Genomic DNA, 19,547 nt, shown 5'->3' with positions numbered 1-19,547 from the left:
GCTGTGACCCGGGTTTTTGTTTAAATAAAGAGGAGGTACGACGTCACACTGGTGTAAGTAACAGTGTTTAAGAACTAGCAACATAAATATTTGGTTGTGTGTTAAGAGTTAATACAGTATGACCTACCTTAGGACCCGCTGGACAAGAATGCAGTTTTAACAAACTTATTAGTTTATCACTTAGTTACTGACTCACTCAGATCACTTTAATGTATCACATGTATTAACCACAATTATGCAGTTTTGTGCTATTGCACTATTGTTAGGCGATATTTTTAATTCAACAAAGCCTTCATTGATGTTTGACGCAGCATCCCATACAACACTGGACCAAACAACTCTCTCCAGTGGTGTTCCAAATCTCGAAATGGTGGCGAATCATATTTTGCTCTTCAGAAATGCTGTCAGAGATATAGACTGTTTATAATTAATAATCTTATTTATGTAATAATATAATTTGCTTTCACTGATGTAAAATATTAATAAAATAAGTTCGTAACAAAAGAATGTTCAAAATAAATGTTTACAACAATGTAATCAAACGACATTGTTAACTTGCAGGTAGCTTGGCAACAGTAAATAAACATAATAAACACAGTTGACAGTACTCTGTACCGGTGCATCAGTACATGATAGCATATTAAGTTTCATCCTCGCTAGTTCTTTTAAAGATATTAACTAATAATATTAGCCTTTATGCAGCTACACCAACTCCATAGACAAAAAGTTATATCGCATCCTTGAATTGAATAATACGTAATTGTTCCATTAATTTTTATCTATGCAATACCGCATTTCTGTTTGGACAGCCTAAGGTTCACCCGCTTAGATCGACATGCCCGAACAGTTCCGAAGTTCGTCGCTCGATCGGGTAACTTCGGTACCGGTAATAGAAAAGCGCGGACTATAGCTACAGCTTTTAAACGTGAACAATGACATCGTTTTTTGAGCTAGCAAAAGATAAATTGCAAAATTGTACCAAAAGTGATACAGATAACACTATTCCGGCATATGTAGACAGTGAAACCGTTTATAACAATTTATTTGATGACTTAAAAAGTGCAGGTTACTCGTTCTCAATAGTAGTGCAGCACAGGAGCAATTCAAAATATTAGATTTAATTTTCTATAGAAGACGAAGCAGGCAACATTAAAATGTTTATCTTGCTTGGTTCAAATCCTCAACCCTTATATCTGTCAATGAAGGAAATGAATTGAGCTTTCAGCTTGGTGACCTCTAGATCATTACAAAAAAATGAAGGGCTATAAAATGCTAATGATATAATGACAGAATGTATGGGTGAAGTAACGTAAGCACACTGAGAAAACCAACTAACCACTGCAATGTTTGCTATGTTCCCCACTATCAAAAGATCCATTAATGACCATGCTGAGAATCAAACCCAGATCACTTTGGTGACAGAAAAGTGAGCACTTAAACACAGAGATCCAATGTTTGCCTCTAATGACCACATTTATAAGATCACAAACCAAATGCTTTTTACCTTTTCCCCCATTAATTTAATTACCTTACCTTTACAGATCGTGAGCAGTATACTAGTATACTGACAGAAGTCTTTGAAATTAAGGGCTTCTTATGTGTAGGAATGTTTGCAATTTTTGAAACAGCCTCATCAGGATTTTATTATTCTACTACTGTTAAAAGTCTCTTCTCTACAAATTCGCTTTGTTCTCTGTTACTAATTATTATTAATGTAGGGCATCCTCCATTAATTTCATACCTTTAGTGAACATATTATATTTTATAATATTTTTATTCCCCTCGCTGGTTCTGTATGTTCAACTACAGCTGATTCAGTTGTGTCTTTATATTTTTAATTATTTATTTGTTTATTTATTTCCATAGTTTTCCATGGCAAACAATGCAAAACTTCAATGGCGTTTATCCAAAAATTGGAAGTAAATCATATTTTGAAGGTTTGCTATGTAACAAATCATTATTTAAAAATTTATTGTAATGTTTAAATTCAAGAAAAGTTTTCTGATGTATGTTCTGAGGAAAAGAAACATTTACGGAAGCTTACTGTAACACCAAAAATGAAGTATGATGTTACTGATATCATTTGTGTATGATATAATTATTAGTGTTAAATGTGCATTTGCAGTGCTAATAATTGATCCTGTTCACGTACAAGCATAAGTGTGATAACTAAAATTAAGTATGACGATTTAAGAGTTAAATGTTATGTTTAATCTCTTTCCTTAACTGTTTGATGAATATTTTTAGTGCAAATGTGCAGTTTGTAGTTCTTATGTTAGATCTAATTCATATTATACAGGCTAATGTGCATTGTTTTATTAAGAATAGTGTTGTAACTAACTGTCAGATTAAATTGTTTTGTTCCAAAATAGAGCAATGCTCTTTGGAACATTGCAGAAAATAAAATTTTAAGAATTACAAAGTCTAGCACAAATATTAATGTAAATCAGCTCCAAGACTTAGTTGTAAATGTGAAATTAGGCCTATGTAATTACAATCTTCTAGCATTAAAGGTCTAGTAAGCCTACCTACATTTGTATGTTAAATAATCCAAGTTCATGAACATTTAAACAAATTGCTACAAATATTTGAGTTCAATGAACTGATTCAAATAATAAATTATAGGTTGAAAGATAATCTAGTAATGAAGCCAATAGTATTATTAATTAAAATCTTGTCTGTAATCTCAGAAGTCAGAGAAGTTGAACCCTCATGCAAAACCCAGAGCTGGTTGGCAATAATTTTTTTATTTATTAATCATTTTTGGGATTTTTTTAATCAAAGATTGATTAATTTACATTGATTGATACCAAACATATACAAGAACTTCAGAATACAGATTTTCCTTCATATCGCTATATTGTTATTTAAAAAAAAATATTTTCTTTTGTTGATAATACACTTGACGTCATCCGGGCCTGCGGCCCCCTTTCGAATCCGATATGCCACCGCCCAAACACCTCCATCCTCTGTTCATATTCAAACCTCCCGCCAGCGAGTGCGTGCGTGTGTTGGTAGCCCGGCAAGAGGGCGCTTAGCTGCAGTGTGCCGCACCCCTATTTATAATTAATATTATTGTAACCTTTCCTTTTCGCCCCTAAAATAGTGTCATGACGATTCAGTAAGTGAGTGCCTTTTGTTTTATTAATATGTTATATATTTGTAATAAAGTACGTGCAAGCACGGCCACGAACACTCCCTAGCGGGCGACGACGGAACCAACACATAACTTTATTCAAACTATATTTTATCACATAAGTAATTATTACAGACGGTCTGGTCATGGATGTGTATCTAGTAATTTTATTTAAAGAGCGCCATGTTTCCTGCCGCAAGCCCTTGTCTCACCCCAGTCTCCTTCTACAGACGGCCGAGAGCGGACGTCTCTGCAGACACCCCGAGGACATCACCGTTGTCTCTCCGATAAGTAGTTCTGTTCAGTTAATTAATTCAAATCGTTTTCTCTTCACCCTCAGGGTCTCTCTTGATCGGTGGGGCTGTTTAATTAGTGATTTATATACTCTCCGGAGTTTTTAACCACCCGTGTTCTAAGTAAAGGCTTGAGGCGACCACGTGTGTGGTCCGCCTCCTCAACTAAACCGATTCGTGCCTCGGGCGTTTTTTAACAGTATCACGGAAGTATTGTATGATGGCATGTAACGTGTAAGTAAATAAAACCAACTTAATTGAACCACGTGTCTTTGTGTTCGGGGGGGCCACGTGGGTCCTTAACCAGTCAGCGGCGTGTGGGACGCCCTAAGAGCCCACTGAGGTGAACTATAAGCGTGCCCGACGCTGAGAGCGGGCTTAGTTAGGGACAGGTGTTGCGTTAAAAATCAGGAGGGCTAATATCTCGCTTCACACGGGCCACGTAATGCCCTGAGCAAGAGTATCAAGCCGGGTCCACGTGCCCACTCATGTGGTGGCGCCCACTATTTCCACCAATAATTCAAATCGTAACACCGGTACGCCCTTACACTTATTGGAATTGGCTCTAGAATATAATAATGAATAATCTGTACTTGTCTATAATTGTTTTTTTTTTTTAATATAAGTGTATACAGTAGTGTTTTTTTTAATGGTTGTTGGCTAGTGTTATGTATGTATGTGCACTATATGCAAATGGTAGTTCTGATAGTATATGTTCATAATAACTAATATACTGATATCAGAATAGCTCAAAATTGGTCTATATTGTACATATATGAATACTTTATAAGATATGTATTGAAATATTATTTGAGTTAAGGAAAATTGTTACTGTAGAGTGTAGATGATTGATTGATTGATTATTGAAAAAAAAATTCCTTGTGACAACCATTAATAATTTTTACTGCTTTTTATTAATCCTTCATAAAAATTCACAAGTCACCATGGTTACCATCTTCCAGCCACAAAACAAATATTATCAGCGATTTTAAAATACACCAATAAATATTATCAGTGATTTTAAAATACACCAATAAATATTATCAGTGATTTTAAAATACATCAAATAAACTCTCTCGCTGCATTCATGAAATAATTGCTTATTTACATTGGCCAGCCAAAGAGTAGATAAAAAAAAGCTGTTCTCCACAAGCCTGAAACAAAAAAGAAATCAAAGTTAAATGATTAGATTGTACTAAAGAGAAATGAAACTGATAAATAAATGTATCAAAGAAAAAAGTTATGCGTATCAGAATGATAAATTACTTTCAAAACCATTTTAGTTAGAATTTTGATACATTCACAAATACTTTTGGTAAATTCTCATTTATGTACTACAATTAACATTTTTCTTTGTCCTTTCAAACAGATATTTTTTTCCAAATACTTTTTGACAAATACTCATTTATGTGAAAAAAAATTATATGCAAAACATAATTCTATTTGATGCTTCAACAACTTTTGAGTTGTAAAATTAAGCTCTTGTGCCCATTATTGCAGAAAAACTAGGTATTTAACAATCCAAGTAACTAAACAATTTTAGAAGTATGTTTCTCAGGGCCTCGAGTGAAGTATTTGCTTGTTATTAGCTTAAGCAAATCTAGGCTTTGATTCAAGCAAAATGTTTAGAAGTTGAATTTGTTTCATGTAATGCATGTCACATGTATCTAATCAAAGTCTTCGGGGAGAGTATTAGTAGGTAGGTTACCAAAATTTGTAAGATTCTATATGTATCCTATATGCTCATATTTTAGTCGTATCAATAAAATGCCTACACGAGAATAGATGTCAGCATGTTATTTTGCAGCAGTTGATGGCATTACTTCATAGTACAGTTGTGAAATCACTACAAAATGTGTCGGATGTACATTGCAATGATTTACAATTATTATCGATAATCGCATAACTGCAGAGTTCAGAGGGAGTTAGAAAATTAAAATATACCACACATTGTATTTTTTGTTTCTTAATAATATTAGTTTATATTCCTACAAAGATGGATTCAGAAATTTCCTAGAGTAACAACTTTTCCACACAAACCAAATTTGATAAATAGTAATTCTTAGTACTACGTACTTCGCCAAATAAATTATTTTTAAAGTCTAGGTAAACTTACCTAAAGAATTGCTTACACCATTTTACAGTAGTTATGAAGAAGTTACCTTTCCCTAACCATTTTCGTGATTTAACAGCACTTATGTAACTAACCTAACCAAGTATTGCAACTGTGAACTACAGTATAACCCTGTAATTGTTTTCAAGTGAGAATGAAGAAATAACATAAGCAGTCGATGGAAATTTAGCCTATCCAGTGTTTTAACGTTTTACCAATGGACTCAAGTAAATATAATGTTAAAAACCATTGATCAGTACCCTTGATGCTTGAATTTTCTTAACCAATCCAACAATGATACAACTTCGTTGCTCATCAATAAAGTAAATCAATCATCAATACAGTCAACGTCTTCGATTACACTGCGCTAATTCCCAAAGATATTTAAAAAAAATTAAATAAATGGTTTAACAGTAGTTTAATGTTCAAGCATGTAAGTATAAACATTACAAAGTTTGTAAAATCATGTGAATGGTTGGTTAGCTAAATTTAAAAAAAGGTAATTTTCTTTTGTTGATGCTTATCCATAAATTAAATTATACAATTCTGAAAATACCTTTACAGACACTAAAAATCTTCCTCTATTAAAACTGTAAACAGCTTTTCTTAATTCCTACTGGTTTTCAAGAAATCACATTTTGCAGGTCACACTAGATAGCCTATGCAGTAAAGCAGCTGTCGCCATTTTTTCCTCTAATTGCATTGCAGATCCTGTGGTTTTCCATATATATAAGAATGTATATATTTTTTATTTGAATATTATAACCCAATGAAACGTAAATACTTAAATGTTTTAAAAAAGTTACGAGTCTCTAATGTGTATCCAAACCAAAACGCCAACCCTTGACAGGGATTTTTTTACAGCAGTATGGAGGCGCAAAGCATAGATTAGTTACCTGCAATACCACGTAACCTGACGTATAAAAGGAATCATTTGTTACAAAATGAAAATTTATTTTATATGTCAGGTTATGTGTTGTCTCACGTAAAAAATCAGAATTTTGCACCTATAAACTGCTAAAAATATCGCTCTCAAGGACTGATGCTTTGGGTTTGTAATGCACAATAAGGAGTACCATAACTTTTTTAATGTTATAATTTACGTTACTGCATTGCAATATCCAAATAAAAAATATACAATTTGTGTATGAAAAACAACAAGATCTGCAACTCAATTAAATAACATGGTGACAGGCCCTTTACTGCACAGGTAATGTAATATAACCTATAAACAGTGATTTCTCAAAAACAAGTCTGAATTTAGAAAAACTTTTTTTAGAGTAAATACAGGTACATATTTAGAGATTTAAAAAAATTAATAAGAGTCCAAAGTTTATTTTGCATACAAAACGCAGCAACGTGAGATAATAACCTAAAAAATCACTGTAAATGCATATTGGTTGGTTAAATTAGGTTAGTAACATCCAACCGTTCAATTGATTTTACAGAATTTTTAATTGGTGCCATCGTAAGCTAACCAAATGTAAATTCCACTGTACTTAGAATCACTGTACGTATATTGTTACTAACCTAACAAATTTCACTGTATTTTTAATCCAGCTAACCCAAGGGCAGTATCTCAATATTACAGATTTGTAATAAATAATCCTAACCTATCCACATGTTAAACATGATAAACTACTTGCAGTATCAAACAACCCTCATAGAGAATAATAATTTTAAACATGTCAGGAAGTAAAAAACACTTTAGGAATTTATAATTTTTCCTGCAATACCCCAAATTATATTAAGTGCACTCACCTGAATGTAATTCAGCTCTGGTAACAATTATTTCAAAATATTTTTACTTAAATGCGGTTAACTGCTACACACCAGCAGAAAACATTTATTATGATTTTATACGTTGTGCGCTCATGAACATAAGATGAAATCTCCACACGCTACCTAAAATTTAAATAATAAGCCTATAGTGTACAAAAATTTGTATAAGAAATGATTACTTGCCAAGAATAACACAAGCAAGGTTAACTTGTAAACGGACAAAACTAATCTCCTAACAAATCAAACAGAAATAGCTCAATAACTTACCTGAAAATCTCATAATTAGTAACAGGGCAATATTAGTGTACATGCGTTTTACTCTTAAAAAATATAAAATAACATTAGTCTACAATTCTTTGATCAATAATGCAATGTTTGTTTTGAACGTACAGATAAAAAAAAATTAAAAAAAACCCGAACATGACCGACCCAGCCCGAAGGGCATGTCGATCTAAGGGGGTGAATCTTCGGCTGTCCTTTCTGTTTTCTATGTTCCCGCGTTACAGCCATGGAGTTAATTGTTACGATTGTGTTCACGGTTATTACTTTGTTGTATTGAAATATGCGACATTTATGTATTCCTGTGTAGTTGCTTGAACTCTATTTCTATATTTCATGAATCGAATTTTGACAGTCAACAAAAATGGATGATATTGTAGAAGAAGATGATTCTGTGAGTATTAGAATGGTTGAGATTTATGGATGTCTAAGTTATTGGTTAGGCTTCGTTGTTATGCGAGTTCTTTGTAAATTAGTGCTATTATAATCACGTGGTTTAAGTTTTACTGTATTTTGGGTGATTTAGTAGAAAAGCTTTGTATATGGATGTACGTGGCTGCTAATTGTTTGGTATCCTTTTGTATCTTGAGGAAGATGAAAAGGGGCGAACCGATGCGATTGTAGATGTGATGGATTGAGTAAAAGTTCCGAATCACCTATGCAAGTTGATTCCTAGATCCTGGTGGTGTGATCCTGGGTAATTATCGGACGTCGCGGATTTTTAAAACTGAAAGAAAAATTTTTGGAAAACATGGTTTATATACACTGCGCACGACCCTAAATTACCCTGATGAATGTTTTCCAAATAGCTACTAGTTTGTGAAAAATAATAGGGTAAATATGTAGAGTAGCGGTATTTGCAAAAAAAATTGTTAAAAATACGAAAATACTTTTATTATATGCTCTTTAACTTCCTCTTTTCATTAAACACGGCGAAGTTAAGAAATTCCAAATACTTTAGGAGATATCGCCGTTTTTATTTTGCAATACAAGACCTGTACTATCATTTGGCCTTCGCCATTTTTTTATTTTGCCGTGTGTTCGTGAATGCCTAATTAATTTTTTTACTACACAACTAGTTTCACATTAGTAAAAAATTTAACTGTGATAAATTTTTAGGGACTAACATGCAAATTAATGCTTGATTCCAGTTCTTGGACAGTTTGGACTACAACCCCATCCCCAGGCCGTCTGCGGTAAATGTGCAGACTGCTGATCAGTTAAAGTACATTGACAACAGTGAAGATGAAAGTTGTTTGCCGGACTCGGACAGCGACGACAGCGACTCGCCCACGTACGGTTCCAAACGTTCTAAAGTGAAGAAGTCTGAGGCCAGTGCGAAAGCTCCTGCCGTGGTGAGCCAGGACGTGCAGGCGAGACCCAAAAAGAGGAACAACATATGGTGCATGAACGTGCAAGAATCCTCTCTGGTGGACGAGCTGGAGAGCTGCGGCATGAAGTCGTTCGAGAGGGACATGGGCGTGGAGTCGTACTTCGTGCAGCGGAGCAAGGAGGACGGGGAGCTGTCGGACGGGAACGGCGCGGTCGACGACGGGCCGAAGGCGGAGAGCGAGCGGCTGTGCGACAAGCCGAGGGCTGCGGGCAGCAAGCACAGGGTGACGCACAACGCGAACAAGCGTCGGCACGGCAGCAAACCCGACATCAAGCAGCGGCTGGGCTCGCGGCGAGCCACGGAGCCGTCACCTTCCCAGCGCCACTCGCGCACCATCCTCGACCTCGCCACCGACGCTTCCAGCACGGACGAGGAGATGGCGCTGGACATCGCCAACAAGCTGAGTGAACCGAAGGATGATCTGATTCGTAAGTTTTCATTGAATATCTGGAAATATCTGTAAGGGCCTAAGGTCAGCCTGGCTGACTTTAAATTTGCAGTTTTAAAGGTTAATCATTTTTTTTTATTTTACAGTGCGAATTGTTACAATTCTTGGTAAAGAAAAGGCTGTTGAATACTTCAAGAAAACACAAGAAATTGAAGCAGATGGTGGTATGTTAATAAAGGTATGTAAATAACAAAATACATAAAACCAGATTTTATGTCTAGTGTTTGTAAGATACGTGTAACACACTGTCTGATTGGTGAAGTGTTTGATGTTTTAACCATAGACTAATGATGCTATAGACTGCTTACTATCTGAGCAGTTAAATATTTATGGAATCAACATTAAATTGTTTGCTGTTGGGACTGTCGAAACATGGCAGACACACTTAGCCCATTATTTTGGTTATGAAAGCTCCTAGCACTTTTTATTTCAGTGTGTTAGTGCAGCAAGTATCTTTAGCTTATGACTAGTTGATAAAAAAAAATTATTAAATGTCTCAAATACATGTACCTATATTTGTGTAAAATTTGTAAACAAACATTAAATTGTACCTATATATCAGCTTATTTGACCATTCTGATGGCAAACAGTATGTCATTGATGATTCTTTCACGCAGAAGATAATCATTTTATTTTCTTCATTAGTAAATGGCTGTAGAGTCATTATTCTGGAGTTTTTGTTTCAGTCATGGGTTATAGATGTTGCTTACATGCACACTAGATTTGAAATTCAGCAACATGTTGCTTATAGATTCCAAGAGAGAGAGAAATTTTGTGGTTTCAATGTCTTTCCAAGCCTCAGTATACTTGACACAAAGTCTCTTGGTTGTTGTTTTGGATTGAGTTGTTTACTTAATGTTTTCTTGGTTAATGAATGTTTGTTATTGATTTGGAAGTATGCCATGATGTACCAATTTGTCTATTCAATAATGCTAAATTTATGGAACTTGTTTATACAGACATTGAGTATTTTTCAATATTGTGCCCTAAATGCGATATAAGACTACTATTACTACCCAACCTCAAAAAACTAGGTTAAGATGAAATATGACCAATGTCCAGTATTACATTATAGTCTCCGTTTTATCAGACTTCACACTGACATCACAGGAAAGCAGACTATCAGCCATAAATTTCTTTAAATCAAGTTTTAACTTCACTTTTTTAACTTCAGATAATTCTGCAACTGTTAAGTTCATTTTTTCTGTTCATTTTTTTTTCTGTTTTGTTGTAAAACATGGTTATTAATGTTCATAATATGTAAATATATAACATAGTTTGATATTTAATAGCTTCTTTTTTTAACACTCCCCTATTTGATAGTTTTGCTTATCTGACATTCTGCCTGTCCATTTACGTCCAATAAGTGAGACTCCTATTGAATTCAGTTTGCAGTGGCAACTGATAACCTGGTATTAACTCTGGATTGAAAGAAAGGCTTGCCTCCTAGCTGATGCAACAGCTGCCGGACGTAGTTTTTCATTTCACTACATGCTACACGATAATCTGTCAGTTTGGCCGTGGATATTTTTGAGTTTGTTTACCATGGGGAAGTAATTAATCATCAATTTTATAAATTATTGTATTTAGTTTTCCTTAATGTATATATTCTCCAGTTGAACTTAACCATGCCGGTTAGTATACGTAGCCTGGCTGAGCTTGGTGGTCGCAGACCTGGTGGTATCTCTAAGAACTGTACAAGATGTGTAGACGATGCCTACGCAAGAGGAGAAAAATATGACCACTAAATGAGTAAACCAAGTGTGATTAACTAGACAGTGGATTGATGACAGTCTGTTGCAGTCGGTAGTAGTCGCTGGCAGTGAGAGTAAATGTCAAAGTAGGAACCACTGGACGTGTCGCGTGTTGTTGGAGATGGTGAGTGGACCGCCACAAGCGAGTAGTTGCGAGGTTAGCTGACAAGCTGTCTACAAATTATGATTACAACTGTGGTCACGTGCAGCGACACAGTGTGATCATGCTGACAGCAGTTAATGCATCTATCTCTCCGCTATGTCATTTAGATTGTTAGGGATGGTCAGCCCTCAAAGTGAAGGTGAACTGACAACATTGAAATATAGAAAAGGACATTGGGTTGAAAAAACAAAGTGACACATTCTAAATCCTCAATTTATGATACATCAATAACGTAAACAACAAACTGTGATTATTTTAAGGCCTCTTATACAATGGCTACCACTGAACAGGGAGTGGCAGCTCTTAGTTTCCACGTCCCTGACATGCTCAAGCTTGCACAACATATTTATTACACAAGAAAACTACAGTTAAGTTCTGGTATTCTTGCCGCCACCTCGAACCTGCAAATTATTTTGCATGTCCTAGGTATCTCCTGTTGTGACCATGTCGTTACGTACACGTAGAGTCAGTTGGGAGCGGCCTCGCATCTAGTTCACTAGGCAATCGCTGAAACATTATGCAATAGTCAGTGGGTCAACGAAGCCTCTCCTGCCAAAACTGGACAATTACTGGTTATCGTTTGTTTGATACACCATGCAGGTATGCTAAATTAGGCTTGAAATGTCCTGGGACAGGCCTGCCTGGCGGACTCCTCGTTACTTGCTTGATGAAATCCTCGCAATGCAGCTGTCTTCTCGGGGTCAAGAAAACCGGCCACCGCCCCCCAGCTGAACCGCCGCCTGGCTACCCTCGGAGCTGAACCACAGGAGTAGTAGTAAGGACCAGTTCTTGCCAACTTGTCTCGCGCTCTTGCAATGCGTAGCAGATCCCATCAAAAGCGATGTGATCATCAGCCTCGGAGTGTGCCTCCATTTCGCTTCTTCGGCCTAGGCTCTCCTCATGTGCCAGGAACTTGTGACTCCCTCAGGCTTTTTTCAGTGGTATCTGGCTCCTATAACCGTGGGTAGAGATGCCTTGATCGTGCACGAGTTGCATGATGCTCGCTGACGATCTTGGTTGCAATGTTTTCCACTCCAGGGCCACTCAAGTGCCCTTGGTTGCAACAGCCCACCCAGTGGCACGCGCAGGGTTAAATATACCTCACCACTGAATGATGTCACTGCGCTCACCTCCACCCCTCTCCACTAGTGGACAGCAGAACAGCTTACACTTGGCTGGTGGTTACACTAGCTGAAAATGCTCACAGGAAGTACCTTCACAGCCCGGGGGTTTGCTGTTGATTCAGGGGAGGCTGAGGATGCGACAGTTTCACACCCCGCAACAACATATTTGTGTGGTGCGATGAAGTACCACAGAACAATCAGCAAAAAATGATCCAAGACATGGGCCCAAGGCTACAGTAGTACAGTAGATATTGACTGTCCCTTGGTGATCTGTGGCATACCAAGTAAGTTTTTTACGTACAGACAGTATTCCTAGACCACCGACTTTCTAAACTTCAATATGTGAATAGTAATCCAGAGAATCAAACTTCAATGCTCTTCTCGACCAGTGTCATTTTTTAACATTGCTTAACTTTCGATAGTATGGATATTTTATTAGTAGAGGCAAGATGTTACATTTTTATTTTTAATCCAATTTCGATTTTAAAACAGAAGGATTTTGTGTTATTGTTTTTATTTTTATAAATACTGTTTTGTAATATTTACTCTATCAAAATAGTGCATTTGTATGATAAAATAATTTGATTTAAATTGGTCTAAAACATACAAATAATAATAAATTGGCTAGCATTTGTAGTTCAAAAGAGATTCAATAAGAGATTCACAATAAAACTAATTAAATTAAATTTTCTGATACTTTGATACAATTTTTGTTAAAATTTAATGACATTCCTTGAATTTCAGACATTAAAGGATTACTTTTTTTTTGTGATTTGAATAAGTTTTAGTTAAATGCTGCTTAATTCCATGATATAACTTGCATTTTGATGTTATGCAGTATATTGACATGCATGTCAGTTTTATCGCAACATACCATATAATTTTGTCCGTATTTATTAGTATTGTCAGTGATTGTGGAAGTAAGTGGGCAGGCTACCCCTAAACTGGTACACATTATAAACTTTATGAAACGGATGTGCCTTGACACCAAGTATGTACAGGGTCCTTTACCTATCTAGTATCTGGCTTACAAGATTTTAATGAGATTTTTTAATTTAAGTATTTTGTAATCAAAAGCAACATATAGATGAGGCTTAATCTCAGGTAGAATACTCCATTAAACCCTGAATTCCATGGAACGTCCTAACTGGGTCACATTTCTTAATCGGTAGATATTTTAAGTTCTTACATTGTGATAAAAAACCATGTTGTTACAAAACTTTTGCCTCGCAGATTGCTTGTGAATTATTGTGAGCTTGGTATCTGCAGACTCTGTATGGGGTGGTAACTGCTTCTTGGAGCTTGCAGCAAGAGCATTTGGTTGTTAATGCTAAGGAAGCATGTACCATCTTTCAGCAGCCACCACTGAGATTCTTCTGTGGAATAAAACCATTATATATATTTGTGTCATGGTATATGGAAATAAAATTGTTTTCATGTTTTTGATTATGTCAAAGTTTAAACAGGAACATCATTACCTTTTAAGGGTTACATGAAGGATCTTTGGCAGGACTTAAGGCTGCGTGTACATGTTCCCACCAGCTTCAAGGGATATAACCTTTATGTGATTGTAATATTAGGACTTACTTAGTCTTTTGTTATGTCATGTAGTACTTTTTATGGCGATAGTTGTAGGACTTGTTACATGTTACCTTTTTTATTGTAGAATAACTCGCGCCGAAGGACTCCCGGAGGTGTGTACCTGTTTCTGGTGAAACTGGATACAGACATTCCCCCGGAGAAACAGAAGGAAGTCTTCTTGTATGAGAGGCACACAGAAGTGGCGAAAAAGAGAGAGAGCGCTCGGAAAAGGAGGGCGAAGGCAGAGGAACTGCGAAGAACTTTGTCCGCAGGTAACTACATTCCAGCAGGTTTCTGTGGGGGGCAGTCCTAATATTCTAAATCTTACTGTCCCCAAGGAGAGTCTTGTTTCATCAGTGAATACTTGACTTTTTTCTAGTATCTAGCATGTGAGCAAGTTCTGTTCCATGCTGCTGTGAAAAAAAGGACCAGGATGTGTTAGCATCTTCACATGCCTGTTTGGGAAATTTGATATTAAACTAGATGACCTATGATTGCACTCTTGAATATGAACTGTTAAGATGCGCCAACTAGCACTCTTGGTGTGCCTGCGTGCTAGTTCACGGGTAGAGCATGTCTCATCTCAGGACGTGATGTCACCACGTGGCAGGCTGGCAGCAGGTGTTGTGCTCCGGCAGAGAACCTCCAGCTGTTGTAGCTACTGAGGATGCTGTGCTAATGATGGTTGCTAAATACATTAATGAAAATTATGGTAAGATGTAAGATGGGTATTTATGCGCACATGACCCTCATACATGCCTGCCTAGATCTAGGCTCGTCATGACACATATTATGTCATTTGACTGTGACCAATAATAAAAAACACATGTGGTTAGTGGCTTTGAATATTTTAGGGTCTTTGTGGCCTTAAGTATTCGTCTAACAGGACAGAAGTTGACAACGCATTCTTACTGACATGGTTCATGAGAACACGAGGGCGCGTGGCCTGTAGCCATCTTAATGAATATACCTTAATTGAAATACTTGTGAAATAGTAACACACCACGTATTCCATGAGTTTTTGATTACTTAGGAAACAGAAGTTATTTTAATTGGCTTCGAGTCTGAAATTAAATGATTGCTATGTGGGTTGCTTTGGGCCCTGAAAGTCCTCGGGCCATATTAAACAAAAGAATTAAATACCCTCTTTTATCGCATAATCGTTGCACTCGCGTAATTGTCATACCAATATTTTTGGGCGTCAAAATTTGGATAAAAAATAACCTCTAGCGTAAACGTCGCATGATGTTTTTGGTTCCGCTATTAGATTCCAAGAGCTTTGTGCGGTTATTTTTTCCGTATAAAACTATGTATTTTAAAATATAAATCTAATATTTATTCTGACATAACCTCTTATTTAATTGACGGAAATACATAGTTGTCTGATGTTTAAATTTTCTTTTAAAAATGTTTTTAAACATTATAACATTCATCTTTTCGTCTGCGTCGCTGCGGTGTACCGCTTACAAAATTGTAGCCAGTGCTCGTTGCAATCATTAATGTTTGGTTATGTTGCTTCCCGTATAGAGCGCGCACACGTAGCCGAATATCAATATCTCCCCGAGTGCATGCAGCGCGCGCTCTCTGTCCAGTGCCGAGTTAACAACATCTGATAGCCCGCACTCTTTCGTGGTGTGTATACGGCGAAAGTTAAGCGTTCGTTCGGCTCGCATTTGGATCACAGATTTTATTTCTCTATTTGAAGTTGAAAGTTTTTTGTTGCATGACTTATTAATTTAAATTGTTTGGCGTGCTCTTTTATACTTCGCATTTTAAATAAACGTACTTTCCATGAATTGGTTTTGTTTTTATTAGGTAATAACTTAATCTAACAAAACAAAATTTTCAGCATTATCGTCGCACCACCACTTTTCAAACTTGATTTTAGAATAAAAAGTGCGACAATTATGCGAGAAAACACGGTAATGTTAATTGGTGCAGCTGTGTGGGAGGACTAGCCACGGAGCCAATGAAGGATTATGGTAACACACAATTGCTGATTATGATGATGATGTTGAAAACGGTGAGGCATTCCGTATTGCTTGAACGCGGCTAGCGCCAATGGTGCATGTTTGACAACTGGCAGTGCACCACTAGGAGCTGGCTTCCTGTGAAAACATGCAGTGACCTGCAGAGTAGATCAGGCCATGCTTCGAGCGGAATTGTGCTAAATCAGAAATTACTTATTAAAACTGTCTTACAGTTACTGTTAATATTATATCAGAACAATTTAACTCAGAAAAAAAACCTAGTCAATTGCTACTCAGGCAACAATCACTATGTTGATGGTGCCGTCCGTTCGCAGCTTCGCTCTGCCCTGCACTATGAATGTGTTTTCGTTGCGCACTCTTGTACTTCTTGCGTGCTCTTGTAAGGTGGCTATGAGATACGGTAAACTGTGTGGACTGTGGGAGCACCAACAGGTATCGTCAATATGTGTGTGTGTACATGAACAAAATGGGTAGCAACGGTTACTTAGTATCAAAAAGTTTTAAAAATGACATATATATATATATATATATATATATATATATATATATAATAGTTACGATATGGGGTTCATAAAAGGATAGCCCAATTAAAGATTTTATTACACTACACAGTTTTATTGATGGCCACTACTTATGTCACTTACAATTAATCTTCTAAAATGGCAAATAATCAATTGCAATTAAAAAAATGTTGCTTCCCCAGTCACTTGTTTTCACACACCGCACACCTCACTGGGCCGCAACTCTGGCGCAACTCTCGCCGCAGCACCCCTCGTGGATCCCCGCCAAAGGACTCCATCGCAGCACTCCGCTGCCGCCGACGCACTTGCCTTCGCCGAGATCCCACTCGACGCCTCCCTTGGAACTTCGCTCGGAACTCCGCCGTGCCCGCAACACTATCGCCGGAACTGAACTCTTCACCCTGGAACCTTCGTCCAGGGACTCCGCCGCTCTATCGCCCGGAAACTCCGCCGCGGGAAAACTCCCGACCCCACTGAACTCACTCACTCCCTGCCCTGGAACCGTCGTCCAAGGACTTCGCCACTCTGCCGCACCTGCGGCACTATCGCCCCGGAAACTCCACCGCGGGAAATCTCCCGTCTGAACTCCACTGACTCTGAGGCCGGCGTCCTCGGCTTAAATATCAGTCCAGGTGCTTTCCAGAAATCACGAGCGCGGCTGAGGCCAGTCGCGTCATTCCGTGCCAACCCGACGGCAGAAATCTCTCGAAACACGTGTCGGCGGCTCGGGTAACTCCGCAGCTGTAAGTTTTCGGATGTCAAACCAACAGCGCCGCGCGGGGAGCTGAGGGCTGGAGGGAGGGTAAGCGGCCACCCCGGTGCGCGCGGAACGTCTCATGTTTCGCGGCCACATTATGTCAGCCAGCTGTGCACCTCCACGTGTCGCGGCCTTGCTCACATTCGTGTGTGTGTGTATAGAGAGAAAGAGAGAGTTATAAAATTTCATGCTTAATTTAAAACAATGACAGTTAATTTTGATTGAGAATGTAATTGTAATGTATTGTCAAGAAAAATTTACTATTGTTTATTTCTGTATTCCTTTAATGACACTGTCGCAGCATTTCCCTCTTTCTTAGTGTTGGTTAGTCGCAGATGAGAGTGAGTGGGGTTTTTGCAGAGAACATGCTGCCCAACTTGTCCTCTCACGCGGACCTGGCCGTCCAGCTGGCGTCGAAGAAGAGGGCGGCAGAGCTGGACGGGGAGGCGGCGGTGAGCAACCCCCCGCCCTCGCCCGTCACCGATGGCCGCGACAACAGCAGCGACGAGCTGGAGCCTGGGGAGCCAGACGCGAGCGAACCCACGGCCGTGGCGAACAAGTGGCAGCTGCAGGAGCAGGACGACTGTCTGGACATCGGCTGCGACATGGACGTAGTGTGAACGCTGCATTTTGGCGTGCGACTATTTATTACATGCATTGTTTCAACACGTGTCACTATCAAATTGAAGGTCTGTAAACTGTGGTAGAGATGATTGCTATTAAATATATTATTTTTAATTACTACAACATCTGAGTAAAGATATTCTCAGTGTGTATGTTTTTACAGATGTACACAATTGTTTCAGTTCTTCTAGTCTTGTAAATAGAAAGTTAGTTTTTCTTCACAAGGCAGGTGAGACATGTAAATGAATATATTACCAGTTGTAATGTCTGTATGGCCGAAGTTGTAGACACACCTAAGTGCCCATTGTCTGTAGAAACATTTTTTAATCTGCAATAACTGGTAATTAGGTTAATTTTGGTGACGACGTTTATGTTTTGCTTGCCTAAATCACTATGTACTGCAATAAACATTTGATTACGTGTACATTTCAACTATAAAGGTTTATAATCTCTAGGGGGAAAAAACCATTAAAAATAAACTATTTTTAAAACTGTATACCAACAAATCCAAACTGTAAATGAGCATTATTTATTTGCAGATTGAGTTTTCAAGAAAAATTAATAATAGGTGAATTGAATCAGATTTACACTATAACTAGGGGCAAGATTTTATGCTCAATTGCGATAAAGCCAAAGTAACATTGAAAAGCATATCAATTAGGCATGTGCGAGAAAGACTTTTTTGAATTCGAGACGAGATCGAGAAAGCAATTTAAAAATTTTCGAGAATCGAGTCGAGATCGAGAAATCTGTACTTTAGTTAACAGGATAATATGATCCAAAAAAGTAAAACTCAATAATCTGACAAACATACATAATTATTCAATAATTTTATCAAGTATCCACAATTGCAATTACAACTTTACCTTTACACTCAAGTTTATTTGCCTACTGTCGTATGTAAACATACGTTATTGACTCCATAGTCTATACAGTTTCCTTGAGCCATGGACGGTACTTGATCATGAAAGTCTGAACATTCGCCACTATCGATATGTCACTATCGATACGGACCGCAATTTAAACATCATGTTGCCTGTTATATACTGCTGGCCGTGTGTATAACCAAGGCCATAAAACAAAATGCAATCGCGGAAAAATTCTGCAGTCATGTTTATATTTTTATTTTTTACCGTACCGTTTTACGTTGATACTTGATATTGATACCGAAAATGATTTATTTTTAACTTTAATGTTGGTTTTATTAACTGAAAATAATCATTTTCTTCTGTAATTTAATGTGATAACCACAGCACAATTCATTGTTTACGTTTACCGTTTCATGTAGTGACTTGTGAACGGAAGTTGTTCGTTTTTAACTTTTTAATAATTTATCGTGTATACTATCGTAACAAGTATATTTTATGTTATTCGATCTACGTCACGTTGAAGATATGTTAACTATTTCAACACGCAACACAAAATGCTGCTTCAATATATTATATTACCTAACCTATTTCTTGTTTACAAAATTCTCGAAAATTCCGAGCCAAAAAAATTATCTCGAGACAAGATCGAGAAAATTTCTGTCTCGACTCGTTCTCGATGATGCCGAGACTCGCACATCACTAATATCAATACACCATGA

At 37.4% G+C, this 19,547-nt stretch overlaps 1 protein-coding gene and 1 long non-coding RNA gene across 2 annotated transcripts; one reads left to right on the top strand and one right to left on the bottom strand.

Moving 5' to 3' along the window:
- Positions 1-4,324: 4,324 nt before the first annotated feature.
- On the bottom strand, positions 4,325-7,737 carry LOC134532863 (uncharacterized). The gene is made up of 2 exons (XR_010075194.1): positions 7,592-7,737; positions 4,325-7,447 (listed from the first exon to the last, which is right to left on the bottom strand). It is a non-coding gene; the product is annotated as an uncharacterized LOC134532863 (long non-coding RNA).
- A 62-nt stretch (positions 7,738-7,799) lies between these two features.
- LOC134532862 (phosphorylated adapter RNA export protein) lies at positions 7,800-18,082 on the top strand. The gene is made up of 5 exons (XM_063369860.1): positions 7,800-7,997; positions 8,755-9,424; positions 9,531-9,622; positions 14,152-14,338; positions 17,696-18,082. The coding sequence occupies exons 1-5, from the start codon at positions 7,968-7,970 to the stop codon at positions 17,953-17,955; spliced, it is 1,239 nt and encodes a 412-aa protein (XP_063225930.1). The 5' UTR covers positions 7,800-7,967; the 3' UTR covers positions 17,956-18,082.
- Positions 18,083-19,547: the final 1,465 nt, after the last annotated feature.

The sequence above is a fragment of the Bacillus rossius genome, chromosome 6, assembly GCF_032445375.1.
Source record: "Bacillus rossius redtenbacheri isolate Brsri chromosome 6, Brsri_v3, whole genome shotgun sequence".
NCBI classification, from domain to species: Eukaryota; Metazoa; Arthropoda; class Insecta; order Phasmatodea; family Bacillidae; genus Bacillus; species Bacillus rossius.
The sequence above is the reverse complement of the archived record's forward strand: the minus strand, read 5'-3'. Positions and strand labels throughout refer to the sequence as shown.